Genomic DNA, 16,512 nt, shown 5'->3' on the forward strand with positions numbered 1-16,512 from the left:
CTAAAAACAAGATTACCTGAAGCATCTAATACTTTGCATTCATTTTTCTTAAGACACACCTTAAGGTCTTCATCAATTATTTGTAAGATAGAAAACAAGTTAAATTTCAAGTTATCGATTAGAGCAACATCCTTGAATATAAACTTGTCATTTACTTGCACTATACCTTTTGCCACAACAGAAGTAGAAGAAGTATCTCCAAATGTAACACTTTCAGCACGAGATGCACATACAAGGGAGGAGAACCAATTCTTATCACCGGACATATGGCGTGAGCATTCGGAATCGACTAACCATATGTTCTCCTTCCTTGCTCGAGAAACCTACAAAGCAACAAAAGATGTCTATGCCTCAGTACTGGGGTTAGTAGTAAAGTATTTGGGGATCCAATACTGAGTAACTCGACTAGAAATGCGAGTTGGCAAAATATGAGTAACCTGAGTAGACTCAACTTGAGAAGCTCGAGTAGATTCAACTTGAGAAGCACTAGCAGTCCAAGTAGTCTCAACTTGAGAAGCCCGAGTAGGCTCTTTACGAGCTACATGAGCAGCAAAAGGTGATGATTGTTTCACCTGAGGCATAAAGTGAAGTGCCACAACCTTACAAGGGATAACACATGCCTTTCAGAAATTAGACATAGCCTTAAACTTTTCTTTCCTTTGGTATTTAGCTAGTCTAAAGAAAAACTCTATTTGAATATTTATCTCTACCACAATGAGTGCAAATGTATTTAACCCGATGTGTGGATTTAGAAGAAGAAACTACATTTTTATTCATTGTAGAAGATAAAAATCCAGCAAACTTAAAAACAAACTTCTAAGGTTCAGATTTAGCAAGTGTTTCAAATTTGCTACTACCAAGAGCTCTAACAACAGTGGGCGCACTTGTCTTAGAACGAGCATAGGAATCAAAACCTAAACATTATTTACATGTGCTTGACTTAGATGGATCTAAAATCGGGTTTAAATTTTTCTTTCCCTTAGAAAACATTCTAAAGTTCCTTTCAAGTAATCAACCTGTTTAGAAAGAGCTAATCACTTCTTACAAGCAACATTCATATGTTCCTTTTGTTTACAACAATTAGAGTATGAAAGAACATCATGAGTAATCATGTCATTAACTATCTGAGAAAATCTAGCATTAGCGTCATACAACTTCAATTCTAGAATTGAGCAATTAGAACAAGAAGTTGAATCAAACAAATCAGACGTTGAACAACTAGCATTTTTAACTTGTCTGCAATTTAACACAACAAGTTTCTCATTCTTTTCAATTTCTTCTCTGCGTTTCTCGAGAGTAGAAGCATGAACATCTCTAAGAGAAGTGAGCTTAGTATAAATTAAGTCACATGACTTGCAAGCATCATCGTCAGGAATTAAAATCTTAAGTCTTTTAATTTCAGAATTCAGTGATTCAATTAAAACATCATGTTTCTTAATTTTTTTGTTACGTTTCTCCAAGAGAGTACCAAGATAAACAACAGCATTAGATAGATCATCATAAGTAGGTAATACCTCGTTACCGTCAGTGTCAAGTTCATCCTCGGTATGGCTTTCTTTGTTCCTTGCCATGAGACACAACTCAGTCAAATCACGTAATGTCTTGCTATTGAATGCTGTGTCATCCTCACTACTCTCCGAATCAACGTAACTCAAGTTGACTTGTTCAAGTGCCAAAAGAACTCGATGCACAACCTTACAGTTGAGAAAGTTCTTCTTCTTATCATTTAACGAGCACTTCTTTTTCTCCTCCTCTTTTAATGCCTTTTCTATAAGATTAGGACAATTAGAACGAATATGATTGATATCACCACATTCATAGCATCTTTGAGGACCTCCACTTCCTCTCTTCCTCATACGCACATTCCACAATACTTTCGAGAAACGAGTAGAGAGTAGTGCTAAATCTTCTTTAGTTTTCAACTTAAGCTGATCATCGGTTAGTGAAGATATAGAAGATAATAAAAAGCTTCAATATGAGACATGCTGGGTTGAAAGACCAAAGTAATTGATTTATTAACATTCTTTCTATCAAAGATATCTAACTCATGAGTTTTTAATTTATAATAAAGAACATCTAATATAAGTGTACTCATGATAGTAGATTCTCTAATAGATATAACTTTCATCTTCTACACTGACATATCTAAAGCTCCTAGTAATTGATGTGTATTTTCAGCATCAGTATATGTAACATTAACAGTACGCAACTTGCTAAGAATTTTATTAAAGTGAGCAAAGAAATCATCAAGAGACTCACTAGGTTTCATCTCAAATTTCATGTACTCTTTCTTATATAAATCTTGACATACCTCTTTAATGGTAGATAAATCTTGATGTTAATCACATAGTGCTTTCCATAACTCATACGCCAATTTGAGATGTATCACGCGGTTGAAGTCGCTTCTTGCTAAGCCTTGGATGATCAAATTCCTTGACTTGCTATTCACCTCAACGGCCGGTATGTTCTACACCGTCACCTCATTGTTCTCTAGAACCACATATGACTTGTAGACCTTTTTCCAAACTACAAAGCCCTGTGCTTGAATATAGACATCCATCTTCGCTTTCCAGAACTGAAAATCAACTCCATCGAAAAATTAAGACTCTAATATCAATTGTAGGATCAATTACACTCTAATAATGCAATCAGAGGGGGGGGGGGGTGAATGATTACGGAAACTAAATTCAAAGATTAACTCACCCAAATCGAAATCGATTTAAACTCGGTATTCCACTTGAAAAAGATTGTATATGCTTTAGTAAAAACAATGTATAGAAAGATCCGACAGTCCGGTTGTCCTCAAATTTGGTCAGATGGAACTAGATTCAAAAACAAAACTAACCCAATAAAAATCGAGTCAATCCGATATGTGGATCAAGAATTATAAGTAGTAAAAGCAGACTATGTCAACCAGAATCGAGTAGATAGAAACCAAGTCAAGTTGACCGAAAAGCTACTTGAGACCAAACCAAATCCACTCAAAAATTTATAGATCAAACACTAAATATTCTAGCAAGGTTTTGGATGGATTAAAACAAGATGAATCTTGATAAAAATCAATTTTGAGAAAGACCATATTCATCTTTTTACGGTGAATTTCATGAATGGTCTCATGCAGGATGACTACCCCTTCTAGGACATTTCGCCCTCGTATAAATGCGGTTTGAGTGGGTCAAATTATCCAATCTGCTATGCAATTTGTACGATTTATAGCCACTTTTGTAAAAATCTTGAAGCTCACAATCAACAAGCATATCAACCTATATTTTTGGATGCGACAGGCATCTTTGATCTTAAGAAGTTGGGTAATTCCGTAAAACTTTATATTGTGAAGTGGTAAAGTACCATAATGCAAATCAAATCATGGAATGACTGGTAGAACTCGGCAGAGAATGCCTTTTACTTTGCATTCAGGCCACTTGATTCTTGAAGCACACATGCCTGGATAGAAAAATGGCGATTCGAGTACTAATGTATATTGCATTTCTATACACTGTTCAACGATGCAGAGCAACAGAGGAACAATTTACGGCTGAACAGAACATAAGCAAAAGAGCAAGTGCAGCCGTTTTAAGTTGTCTGGCCACATTCTCACTACAAAACAAGCACATTTTGCAGGCCATTTCTGAAAACAGCAGCATTTCTATCCAGTCATGAGAGAAATGGCTCATCACGTATGTGAGGATGAGACTGCACAAATGGGCAATGGATGGAAAGAGCAAAGCAAATCTCACTGAACATACTAGCTTCAACGCTCTGAATAATTATTTGAAAGATGGCTCTAATCCTTGAAAGAGCTGTAAAGGTGTAGCCAACCAACCAATTGCAGAATGCAGATATATGATCCAACGCCATCACTAGTAGGGAGCTAGCGTCTTTTATTTTTCCTCCAGTGACTGGCACAAAAGGTGAAAAGCTTGAGCAACTAACCGATATATTGCCCAGTAATGTGTGTTTTTTCCAGGAAAAGTAATGCTCAATAGTGTGTCGTTTTCTTTGGAGTTCTTCTGGAACAATTGGTTGCTTTCTTGTCAATTTTTATATGTAGATTTTGTTCTACAACGTGGCCCCAACTTTCTTCAAGATTCTAGACGTTCTGGAAGTATCAAGGTGATTTCAGCACGCACGTTGCAGCTCAAGTTGTCGATTGGGTGCAAAGTAGGATCAGGTATAGTGTTAAATATCGACATTCTGTATCCGTTGTATTTCTCTAATCCCATCACTGACTAATTGCGTCGGAAGAAAGTGTGAAATTATCAATGGAAGAATCAGGTTTACGTAGGCTATTAGTTGTCAATGACGCAGCTGATATGGACAGGCTGTTCACTGTTTGGAAATTGGAGAAGAGTCAGGACAATTGGTAGAAGAAAAACAAGGGTAGAGAAACAAGCACAGCTGCAAATGATGCTGTAAACAGGTGCTGTAGAAAATTCAGACTTTCATGAGGATAGCATATAGCATATATCATATTTGGAATTGGATGTCTTTTTTTCAGCACGTGTAAGGTCTTTTCTTTGCTTATCCAACAGAAACACTAACTGAATTCTTGTTCTAGAATACAACTATTCTTCGACCCAACTATGAGAAAGAGAAGGAAATATGTATGAGTTCACCTCACATCAACTAAAATTTCAGCAACATCTTTTAAGCATTACGTCTCTTGATACAGAAGAGACGAATACAGGAATCCATCATTTTCACCATATCATCTCTGCAAATGCAAACACAGTCCTACAAAACCGTCATGCTACCTTCTACATGCAATTCACTTGTCAGTGTTCTGGAGAGAACTGTATGTGTGCAGAAAAAAACAGTCAACACCAGCCACTGCAGGTTCCCAGTTGCTTCTAGTGTACAAACAGAGACAGTTGTGTGGATCCTACGTAGGACCTGGCAATCAAATTAGCAGAGGTAGGGAACAGAATTAGCAGAGGGACCATTATGTTGCTGTTTATGTACAGTTCCCATGGTTACACCATTAATCTTGTTGAGGCAATTATGGTTCTTGCACTGATTTGTCATCAGGAATTCAGGATGATCTGAAACTGCTACTCCTTGGCGTAAGACTGAAAATCTCTGCAGTTGAAGGGGCGTCTTTTGAAATAAAGTAAGCTCAAACACAGGTGCAGAAAAAAGAAGTTGAAATACAGAATGGAGTATGGAAGCTCCATACGTAACATTCTGAAGATGAAAAGAACTGTTAGCTTACAGGTCAGTGGGCTCATAAATGTAAGACAAGCAAACTTTCACGCCAAGAAACGGTGCATGCGGAGGATCCGGCTCATGGAATCAGATAGGGATAGATTACTTGCCTCCTTGCACGTCAACCTATTCCTATGTAAATCTTCCGTGTACATGTATTGAACCAGTGTATAAATACATGAGCTGCCTGAGGTTTTCCTCACGGCTTGACCTATCCAATTCTACATGGTATCACGAGTCTAGCCTCCTGTGCTCTCCGATCCAATCTACTGCTTCCGCCTCCTTCTTCCCGTCGCTAAGGTCCCTGCTCGTCTTCGTCTCCAATGGGCGACAACGGCGACAAGAACAAGCCAGTGGTCGTCCCTCCCGACGGTCCGTCTCTCTCCGTTCAGGCCGTCAACCTGGGCAGCATCAAGGCACAAATCCCTGTCATCCTTGATCTCCATAGATCTTTGATAGAGTAGTTTCGTTCCATTATCCAAGGCTCCCTCACCATCTCCGAGTATTGCTCCAAGGTGAAAACCTTGGCCGATGCTCTTCGGGACGTCGACGTCAACATCACCGACGAAACCCTCGTCCTCAACCTTCTTCATTCGCGGACTCTCTGACGACTACTCGCATGTTCGGTCGTTCATACCCCTGCAGACGCCCTTCCCATCGTTTTTGCAGGTCCGGTTGGTGCTTCTTCTCGAGGAGCAAAGCAAAAAATCTGTTGTTCCTGTTGAATCCACCAGCGCACTCGTGGCCGTCAATACCTTCTTCATCACGCGGAGCCGATCGCTCCTTTGGGCGTTCTGGCGACCGCGCCGGCGATCGTTCTAGCGCTTCTTCTGGTGCGCCTCGCTCCCAGGGAAGGGCACCAACTCCGGCAACAACAAAAAAAGAAAGGCCAAAACCAGGGACGTTCCAACAACGCCGGCGACCCCAACTCCAACAATGGGCGTCCTCCTGTACCGGCGGGTTGGATCCCGGTCCATCCATGGAGGCATGGACCAGCCCTACCTGGTCGCCCTCGGCCCTCCTGGACCCCTCAATGGCGCGCACCCGGGGGTCCTGGCCTGCTCGGCATGCGGCCTCCTGGCGGACAGCAGCACGCCTTCCACGTATATGCACCAACGCCAGCGCCGCAGTGGGACAACTCTTCGCTGATCTCCGCGCTCAACTAGTATCAGTACGGTGGGCCGGACTGGTGCATGGACACCGGCACGACTTCTCATATGACACCGAATGGCGGTAATCCACACCGGTAGAAAAATAATTTGTATAGATTGCTAGTTATTAAAAATATCTGTATAAATGATTTATATAGATGGCTCGTTATTAGAATCGTGTATATATAATTTTTTTACATGAAATACTACGAGTGTGTTTTCTAAGAATCGAACTCGCAACCTCTAACCTTGCGCGAACCTTCCTTATCGTCTCACTTGTCGTTTATTGTTAACCATTGTATGAAAATAATTTATATAAGATATATGCTCAAAACGAGTAGAACACTATTAGTACAGACGGTTCTAAACTGGAACCGATCTGGCTTAAAGGGTTAAATCAACAACTTAAATACCACTCTTTGGTTAGGGCTAGTGCTCTTTGCTGGGCTTTATTGTTAAGTCGTAATGACATGGTCTTTAATAAGGTAAAAACTCAATCTTCTATGCAGGTTCTTTTCAGAGATACGTACTAGATATGTTTCTGGTCCATGCTACAGAAGGTGGAGGAGAGATCTCGTTTCACATATGCATGTCGACATTTGGAGACCACAGTGATGGAGATCTACGCTTGACATGGATGGCAGTTTAGTAATAGACTTTGTGTTTAATCTCTGTTTTCCTATGTTGCGGTGTGAGAAGTATTTTGAGTTCCATCACGGATTGCTTTGGTGTGTGTGAGGCTTGTAATAATGAACGGCTGTGTGCAAAACTCTTTGCAGAGGCCGAAATAATCTATTCCCTTATCTAAAAAAAAAAACTAGAACTGTCTGTACTATTAGTACAGATGGTTCTAATTTGGAACCGTCTGTACAAAAAGGAACAGTACAGATGGTTGTAGTTTGTAACCGTCTGTACTGTAGCGTCCCACTTTGTTGCAACTGCTCATTACCATTTTCTCAAACAGTTCTAGTTTGGAGCTGTCTGTGGTACCCTTTGTACAAACGCTTCATAAATCCGTGTGTACAAGGACATCTCACTAAATAGATTCTGTAGTAGTGCCACTGTCATCATCCGCAATGGATCATCTCTTCCTATCACTCAACTAGGCTCCTTCAGTATTCCTACAGCTACCAAACAGATTCATCTCGAAAACATCCTTGTCGTTCCACCTTTAATTAAAAGTCTTATATATGTTCGACGTCTCACCACTGATAATCATGTTTCTATTGAGTTTGCTCCGTTTGGCTTCTCAGTGAAGGACCTTCATATCCGGAGAGAGATTCTTCGCTGCAATAGTTCGGGTGACCTCTACACCGTCCGTCCGACATCCCCTTCTTCATCTACCACACTGGTTGCTGCTGTCCACCCCGCGAAGCTGTGGCATCAATGTCTTGGCTATCCTGGTCATGATGTTCTATCTCATCTTTAGTTTAGTCATTTTATTGCGTCAAAAACCCTTAAGTCTGGTGTATGTCATGCATGTCAACTAGGATGTCATCTTAGGCTACCTTTTGCTTCATCAATGTATGTTACATCTGGTCCTTTTCAGCTTATTCACAGTGATGTTTGGACGTCCCCTCTCACTAGTTATTATGGGTTTCATTATTATTTGCTCATACTTGATGATTATACCAACTTCATGTGGACCTTCCCACTTCGTCGAAAATCTGATGTTGCCACAACGCTAGTGGCCTTTCATGCCTATGTCCAAACCCAATTTTTCCCTTCCTATTCGTGCTTTTCAATGTGATAATGGGAAGGAATTTGACAACACCACCACACTTAATTTTTTCCTCTCGCATGGTATCCATCTACGTATGTCTTGTCCCCATACATCACAACAAAATGGCAAAGCTGAGCATAGTCTTCGCACAATTAACAATACCATCTGATCATTGCTTCTTTATGCTCCATGCCACCTCAGTTCTAGGCATAAGCTCTTCATGTTGCCACATATGTCATCAACATTCGTCCTTCCAGTGTCCTCCACTTTCGTCCACCTCATGAAGCCTTGTACGGCTTATCCCCCTTTATAGATCATCTTCGAGTCTTCAGGTGCTTGTGCTACCCTAACATAGCCTCGACAACTCCCCACAAACTCACACCTCGGTCTACTCCTTGTGTCTTTCTTGGATATTCCTTTCATCATAAGGGCTACATGTGTTTTGACAGATCATCCGGATGTGTTATCATCTCGTGACATGTCATATTTGATGAGCAGTCGTTTCCCTATGCTCTCACGTCCCCTTATGTCTCTTCTTCACTTGATTTTCTTTTGGATATTACTGCTGCCATAGCTCCGGTGTCGCACCCGCATCATGTTGTACCTGCCTACAATGTGATGTCTCCACATGTAGCTACTCATCCAACGTCATCGCATACTACTGCCACACTGCCCTTGCCACATATTATTGATGCACCGCCTGCACCATCCGCTACATCACCTGTTGCTACGCCATCACCTGTAGTAGCACCACCCGCTGCTGAGCCTTCCAACATGCACGACATGCGCACCAGGACAAAGGCTGGCATCCCTATCAAGCCACCTGATAAGCTGAACTTGTTGGCTGCTATGACTTCGGCCTCGCCAATTCCAAAAACTTACAAATATGCCTTGCAATATGCTAATTGGCATGCAGCAATGATTGAGGAGTATAATACGCTCATGCACAATCATACTTGGCATTTCTTCCTTAGCCTCATGGTGCAAATATTATTTCTTGCAAGTGGATATTTCGGCATTAGATGGGTTGTTCGTGGCTTCTCTCAGCAAGCTGGTGTTGACTTTATTGAAACTTTTAGTCTGGTGATCAAGCCTACAACAATTCGAGTGGTTCTTGCACTTGTAGTTTCCTCGTCTTGGCCAATTCATCAATTAGATGTGAAGAATGCCTTCTTGCATAGTCATCTCTCTGAACGTGTGTTATGTCAACAGCCGAGTGGGTTTGTGGATCCTGCTCATCCTGATCATGTCTGTGAACTTACTCGATCACTTTATGGTCTCAAGCAAGCACCCCATGCCTGGTACCAAAGATTGACTCAGTTTGCGGCCTTCATTGGTTTTATTCCTGCTCAGTCTAACACATCACTATTTATTCTACGGTCTGGTACTCACATGGCATATCTATTACTTTATGTTGATGATATTGTCCTCACTACATTCAGCCCTGCTCTTCTATCTTAGATTATAGATGCGCTTAGTGGAGAATTTGCCATGACGGATCTTGGACCCATACATCATTTCCTTGGCATTACTGCCCATCGCACCAAGCATGGATTGTTTATGTCCCAGCATCGTTATGTTGAGGATCTCTTGGAACGTGCTAGTATGAAGTCTTGTAATCCGTGTAACACTCCCATGGACACTCGAGCTAAACTGCTAGCAGCATCTGGACCTCCTGTAGCAGATCCCACACATTACAGGAGTATTGTTGGTGCTCTCCAGTACCTAACACTAACAAGGCCGGATATTAGCTATGCAGTACAGTAGGTTTGTTTACACATGAATGATCCTCGCGAGCCTCATCTTGGCCTCGTTAAGCATATTCTACGCTATCTTTAGGGCACCATGCATTATGGACTACACATGTATCCCTCTCGTTCCATGGCTTTGTCGGCTTATTCTGATGTTGACTGGTCGAGCTGCCCAGACACTCGCCGGTCTACATCTGGTTACTACGTTTACTTTGGAGATAATTTGGTCTCATGGTCCTCTAAACATCAGCCGACTGTCTCTCGCTCCAGTGCTGAGGCTGAGTATCCTGCTGTAGCTAATGCCATTGCTGAGACATGCTGGATTCGTACTCTACTTGCTGAACTTCATCGTCCCATCTCCACGGCGACTATGATTTATTGTGACAATATTAGTGCTGTCTACATGTCCTCTAATCGCGCTCAACATCGACTAACAAAGTATATTGAGATTGATATTCATTTCATTAGGAAAAAGGTTTAATTTGCCTTGGTCAGCGCACGTTTTGCATGTCCCGTCAACCTCTCGGTACGCTGATATATTCACCAAGGTTTGCCATCCGCATTGTTTCTTGATTTTCGCAACAGCCTTAACGTCCATGACGTTCTGTCTCAGGGGATGTAAGACAAGCAAACTTGCATGCCAAGAAACGGTGCATGCGGAGGATCCGGCTCATGGAATCAGATAGGGATAGATTACTTGTTCCTTGTACGTCAATCTATTCCTATGTAAATCTTCCGTGTACATGTATTGAACCGGTGAATAAATACATGAGATGCCTGAGGGTTTCCTCACGGCTTGACCTATTCAATTCTACAATAAAACAGTGGTGATAACTGTATGGATTTCACAGTTAGCTTTATGTTGCAGCATCAAAACTCAAAAGAGTAACGAAGAGCACATCAAATGGATGGAATTTCTGAATGGAACTTTCGAATCAACTTGCTATTTCCCTCTTCTTTTCCCTACTCTGTGTACACTGAATTGCTTCTTCACTTCGTTCATGAAACAACGTTTTCGACTGTCTGATTTCTAACTCTCCTAATCCTCACTGGGAGCCCGCCGCTGATGGACGCGGTGAGCCCTGACACGAACTTTGGGGCGCACGCGCCACTGCCACTCTCCCCGACCACCTCGACGTCGAACGCTCTCACCACCGCCACGCCGACCGCCTTCATCTCGGTGACCGCGAGCTCTTTGCCGAGGCACACGCGGAGACCGCCCTGGAACACCGGGTACTTGTACAGGCTCTCCGGCACGAACGACCCGCCGGGCCCGGTGAGCCACCGCTCCGGCCGGAACGCCTCGTGGTCGGCGCCCCAGATGCGAGGCATCCGGCCCATGGCGTAGGGGTGGTACATCACGCGCGCGCCGCCGGACACGTAGGTGCCGTCCGGGAGCACATCGGCGACGGCGCAGAACTTGGAGTCGAACTGCACGGGCGGGAACAGCCGCATGTTCTCGTACAGCACCGCGTGGGTGTAGTGCAGGCCCTTGAGGTGCTGGTAGGTGCACGGTGTCGTCTCGCCTCCGGCCTCCGCGCGCATGGCGGCCGCCACCGCCGGGTTCTTGGACAGGAGCATGAAAAGCGTGGTGAGCGCGGAGGACACCGTGTCGCGCCCGGCGAGGAGGAAGCTGACCACGATGTCGCGGAGGTACTTGTCGTCCACGCCGTGCGCGTCTCCGGACGAGGCCATGAACCGGGACAGGAGGTCGTGGCTGTTGGCGACGCCCAGCTTCCGGCGCTCCAGGATCATCGCCGCCGCGAGCTCGTCGATGAGCTTGACGGCCTTCTTGAGCTCCCTCTCGGACCCGATGTTTAGCAAGCGCTTCACCTTCCATATAAACGGCGACGCCGCCGCGCCCCGCATGGCACAGAGCCGCGTCGCGGTGTCAAACGCGTCGGCAAACTTCGACATGGGCATTTCTCGCTTGAGGCAGCCAGGGTCTAGCCCGAACGAGATCTTGCAGATCGTGTCGAAGGCGAAGCGCCGGAACACGTCCTGCAGGTCAACCACCGTGCCCTTGTCGGCGGCCTCGCCCAGGACCGGCATGAGGCGGTCCTCCACCTCCCGGGCGACGATCTTGTAGGCGTATGAGCGCACGGCGACGCTGCCGAGCTCGAGGCTGGCCATCTTGCGCTGGTGGCGCCACGCGTGGCCGTCGACGTTGAAGATGCCGCCGCCGAGGAGGTCCCCGAGGAGCGCGGCGAAGGGCTTGCCCTTGGGGAAGTTGTCGAAGTTGGTCTTGAGCATGTACTCGACGTTGGCTGGGTTGGCGGTGACGGTGCAGCCGAGGACGTGGACGTGGACGGTGCCGGTGGGCGACTCGCGGAGCAGGTGCGCGTACCAGTCGCCGAGGTTGGTGAAGTCCCTCGCCCACGACCCCGTGAGGTACGCCCGGCACACATGGCAGCTGCACCACGGCCACCGGCGCACGAGCTGGAGCACCACGCCGAGCGCCGCCAAGCAGAGGGAGAAGCCGAAGAACGCCATGCCTGAGCACCGTGCGGCCCATGACAACTCCATGGCATCCATGGCTGACTCTTCTTGATCTCGAGAATTAGCAAGGGGAAGATGGAGCGAGAGATCGAAGGGGATCGGATAAAAATGTGGGTTTGTGCGGAAGACTCAGGAGGCTTGTCTATATATAAGGGGATAAATGCAAAAAAAAACCCAAAAGTCACTTGGATTTTGACTTTTCCCCCCAAAAATTGTTTTGTTGCAAAAAAAACCCCTAAGGTTTGATTTTGTTGCAAAAACACCCCCAAAAATTCAATTTTTTTTAAAACAAATCACAAAAAAATCTAAAACAAACTAGAGACAATTATAAGACCTTTTGTGAAATTTGTTTTAAAAAATAATATCCTTTGCATCATATTTCATGGAGAGTAAGTTTGAAAAAAAAGAAAAACGTGCAACTCATTTATTAATTCGAGTTAAATGCATAGTTAATTATTTACTAATCCAAAAATCATGAAACAAAATTTTTTAGTCTTCTTACATGATCCTATATCTTGTAAAAATACATGAAATCTTGAAATAGTTATTGTAACGTGCAGGATTGAGTAAATGTGTTGCAGATAGATTAATTCATAACTAATCCATAACACCCCCAAAATTAGTGAAACCACTTTTATTAGTTTACTTAAACAATGATTTGTGTAGGAAAAATAATGGTAGACATGACAAAGTTAAAATAACATGAGTTAATAAATGAGTTGCACATTTTTCTTTTTTTCCCAAACTTCCTCTCCATGAAATATGATGCAAAGGATATTATTTTTTAAAACAAATTTCACAAAAGGTCTTGGAATTGTCTCTAGTTTTTTTAGAATTTTGTTTATGATTTTTTAATTTTTTTGAATTTTTAGGGGGTTTTTTGCAACAAAGTCAAATTTTTGGGGGGTTTTTTGCAACAAAACAACTTTTGGGGGGGAAAGTCAAAATCCAAGTGACTTTTGGGGGGGGGTTTTGCAGTTTTCCCATATATAAGGGTGGACCTGGAATAAGCACATGGAACACGTGCGTTATAGCTTAAACCACGTTTGTTTTGGCCTTTACTTTTTTCTCATTTCCCCGTCAGGAGCAATTGCAACAGTTTATGGTAACTACATCTTTTGAAAGGGAGAAAGGTATATGCACGCATAATTATTTCATACAAACACGTACCATAGCTCTCAAACGTTTAGATGACTGAAAAAAATGTTAGTATGTTTGAGCCATATCTATGGTCTCTTCGATCTCGATTCAACTGCCATTTTTCATCTCGAGATGCTTTCTTTACAAGCTGCATGCTCTAGTTAATCAAGTCGGCATGCATGTTCTAGTTAACCCACGCGGGCTTGATCCTAGAAAGTGGGGACTCCATGCCTTTTCTTGCCCATGCTGTGGTCCTTTCCTTGACTTGATCCACCTGACGGGTTTAGGGTTGCTGTGCATTACTCGCGTCGTCGCAGCTGCTTTGATCTTGCCACCATCATGCCTGCATGCAATCATGTATCTATTATATTATTACTTAAATATTAAAATAGTCATTATTTGCTTTAAATTTTATGAAATTACTATATTAATAAAAAAAGCATCTAGATCATTTATTATTAGGAAAAAAAATGCAAAAACCCGTCAAAGTCACTTGGATTTTAACTTTCCCCCAAAAGTTGTTTTGTTGCAAAAAACCCCCTCAAAAGTTTGACTTTGTTGCAAAACCCCTCCAATTCTAAGACCTTCTGTGAAATTTGTTTTCAAAAATAATATCCTTTGCATCATATTTCATGGAGAGGAAGTTTGGAAAAAAAAAATATGCAGCTCATTTATTAACTCATGTTATTTTAACTTTTTCATGTCTACCATTATTTTTTCTACACAAATAATTGTTTAAGTAAACTAATAAAAGTGGTTTCACTAATTTTGGGGTGTTATGGATTAGTTATGAATTAATCTATCTGCAACACATTTACTCAATCCTGCACGTTACAATAACTATTTCAAAATTTCATGTATTTTTACAAGATAGAGGATCATGTAATAAGACTAAAAGAATTGTTTCATGATTTTTAGATTAGTAGATAATTAACTATGCATTTAACTCAAATTAATAAATTTGTTGCACGTTTTTCTTTTTTTCTCAAACTTACTCTCCATAAAATATGATGCAAAGGATATTATTTTTGAAAACAAATTTCACAAAAGGTCTTAGAATTGTCTCTAGTTTTTTAGAATTTTTTGTGATTTGTTTTAAATGTTTTTTAATTTTTGGGAGTGTTTTTGCAACAAAACCAAATCTTTAGGTTTTTTTTTTCAACAAAACAACTTTGAGGGAAAGTCAAAATTCTAGTGACTTTTAGGATTTTTTTTACATTTTTCCTTTATTATTATGAATATCTATCTATCCAGATTAAATAAAGAGTTCATATTGAACAAGGAGTATACAAAATGTTGACCTCAACCTATCATGTATGTTTATCCAGCATGTAAAAAGATCAACTTGAAGCTAACACGTACGAGTGTTCATCCAGAGTGTTCATCCAGAGTTGATGTCAAATGTGCGCGCAGCAAGCATCGTCGGTGAACGGAGAGGCGGCCACGTTCCGCTTCCGGTGCTGTCCACTACGCTGAGAAGAAGCATGTGTTTGAATACTGTGCCACCGGATAGGGACTCGGTCATATCACTCGATCTTCAGAGTGCAGCTGAGCTGCCTGCCTGTCCCATTCTCCCGGCCATTCACGTTGCCGACTAGCTAGCAGCGCGGGCGCGGCTGGCCGGGTCCCTATCCGTCCCCTCCTAGCTACTCCACTCCGTGCCACACGCCGTGGTTGCTGCTAATCGGCGGCAGAATTTCTGCACGTTTCAGGGATCCACCGGGAGCACGGCGCGGCGCTACGCCAGCATATGGACATGTTTAGTTGGCGTTTAACATGGTCACAACTAAACATAGCTAAAGTATGGCTGCTATAAAAAGTGTGGTGAATAAAATAGCCATTACACTTATAGTAAAGTTTGGTAACAAAGAGTCTCTATGGCATGTGGGTAGAAGAATAAGAAAGTTTAGCAAACTATGTGATACGTATAACATGTGATGTGATGAGATGTAGCCGCAACCAAACATGCCCTATACCTCTTCCATTCTTTGTTGTCATCGATCCCTACCGACTCCAGAGTCGCCAAGTAAGGGTTACAACGGGTTAGCTAGGGGTTGGGTGGAGCGAGAACACATCCGACCCGAAACCTGATACAATAAATCTGACCTAGCTCTGAAATACTTATTGGGTGAAAATCAACCTCAGCCCCGCCCCCGATAGGGACCCGATGGCGTGTGGCAGGCAGCCAAGGCACGATCGTGAGCTGACACTGGGTTGCGCCGGCTAGCTTGTTTTGGGCCCATGGGGGCACCTGCAGAGTAAAGACAGCCCCATCCGTGAACCTAATTCAGGTCGAGCCTCTGACCTGATGGCCTCGCAGAACCATTTCCGCATCCGAACCCACCCCTGTCAGATGTGGAACCTGCGGGCACCTAACTCGACGGGACAAGCTGCCATCCCTACTACCAAGCGCCGGTCGGCACCCTATGATTGTTAGTTTAGCTAGCTCGATTAAAATAATGTGGGACTATTTGGTAGAGCTCTAACTTTTTTTAAAAAAAACTATTCATCTATAACTATATAAATTCTTGGAGTTCGAGCTGTGGCCATATTGATGATCTTTGGATTAAAAACATATATTTAAATTATTTTATTTTTTCTTACAAACTTTAAATCCTATATGTATTTCGGACATATAGCTCCACCAAATAGGATCTGTACCGTATTATTATTTGCCAACGATTTTGAGGCCGCAAACTTTAATCGTTTCACCGGCAGCACCATGCGTGCTTTCTGCAATCTGGACGTACGACGATTGCATCATGCCGGCGACCAAGCCAATTATAACTTTTCAACCAAGCCATAAAAGTGCGTTTGATAATTTTTGTTATCATATTATGATTCTTTCCTTGACGATGGCATCGCCGACCAAATAAATATATAAAGAAGGGGTGTGTAGTACGTTACGTTATGACATGTTGCCGGGTTTATGACAATGGTTGTAATCTATATACTGACTTTTGTTACCATTTATTTATGTTTGAACAAAGGTCAAGCCTGGTTGCACTAAAAAAATCAAATGGAGTGCACTATGAGACTCACA

General features: G+C 42.8%; 1 protein-coding gene across 1 annotated transcript; it reads right to left on the bottom strand.

The window, feature by feature from the left end:
- Window positions 1–10,744: 10,744 nt before the first annotated feature.
- On the bottom strand, window positions 10,745–12,439 carry LOC133905280 (cytochrome P450 94C1-like). The gene has a single exon (XM_062347037.1). The coding sequence runs from the start codon at window positions 12,363–12,365 to the stop codon at window positions 10,830–10,832; it is 1,536 nt and encodes a 511-aa protein (XP_062203021.1). The 5' UTR covers window positions 12,366–12,439; the 3' UTR covers window positions 10,745–10,829.
- Between the last annotated feature and the right edge of the window lie 4,073 nt (window positions 12,440–16,512).

Source organism: Phragmites australis, chromosome 22 (genome assembly GCF_958298935.1).
Source record: "Phragmites australis chromosome 22, lpPhrAust1.1, whole genome shotgun sequence".
Lineage (NCBI taxonomy): Eukaryota > Viridiplantae > Streptophyta > Magnoliopsida > Poales > Poaceae > Phragmites > Phragmites australis.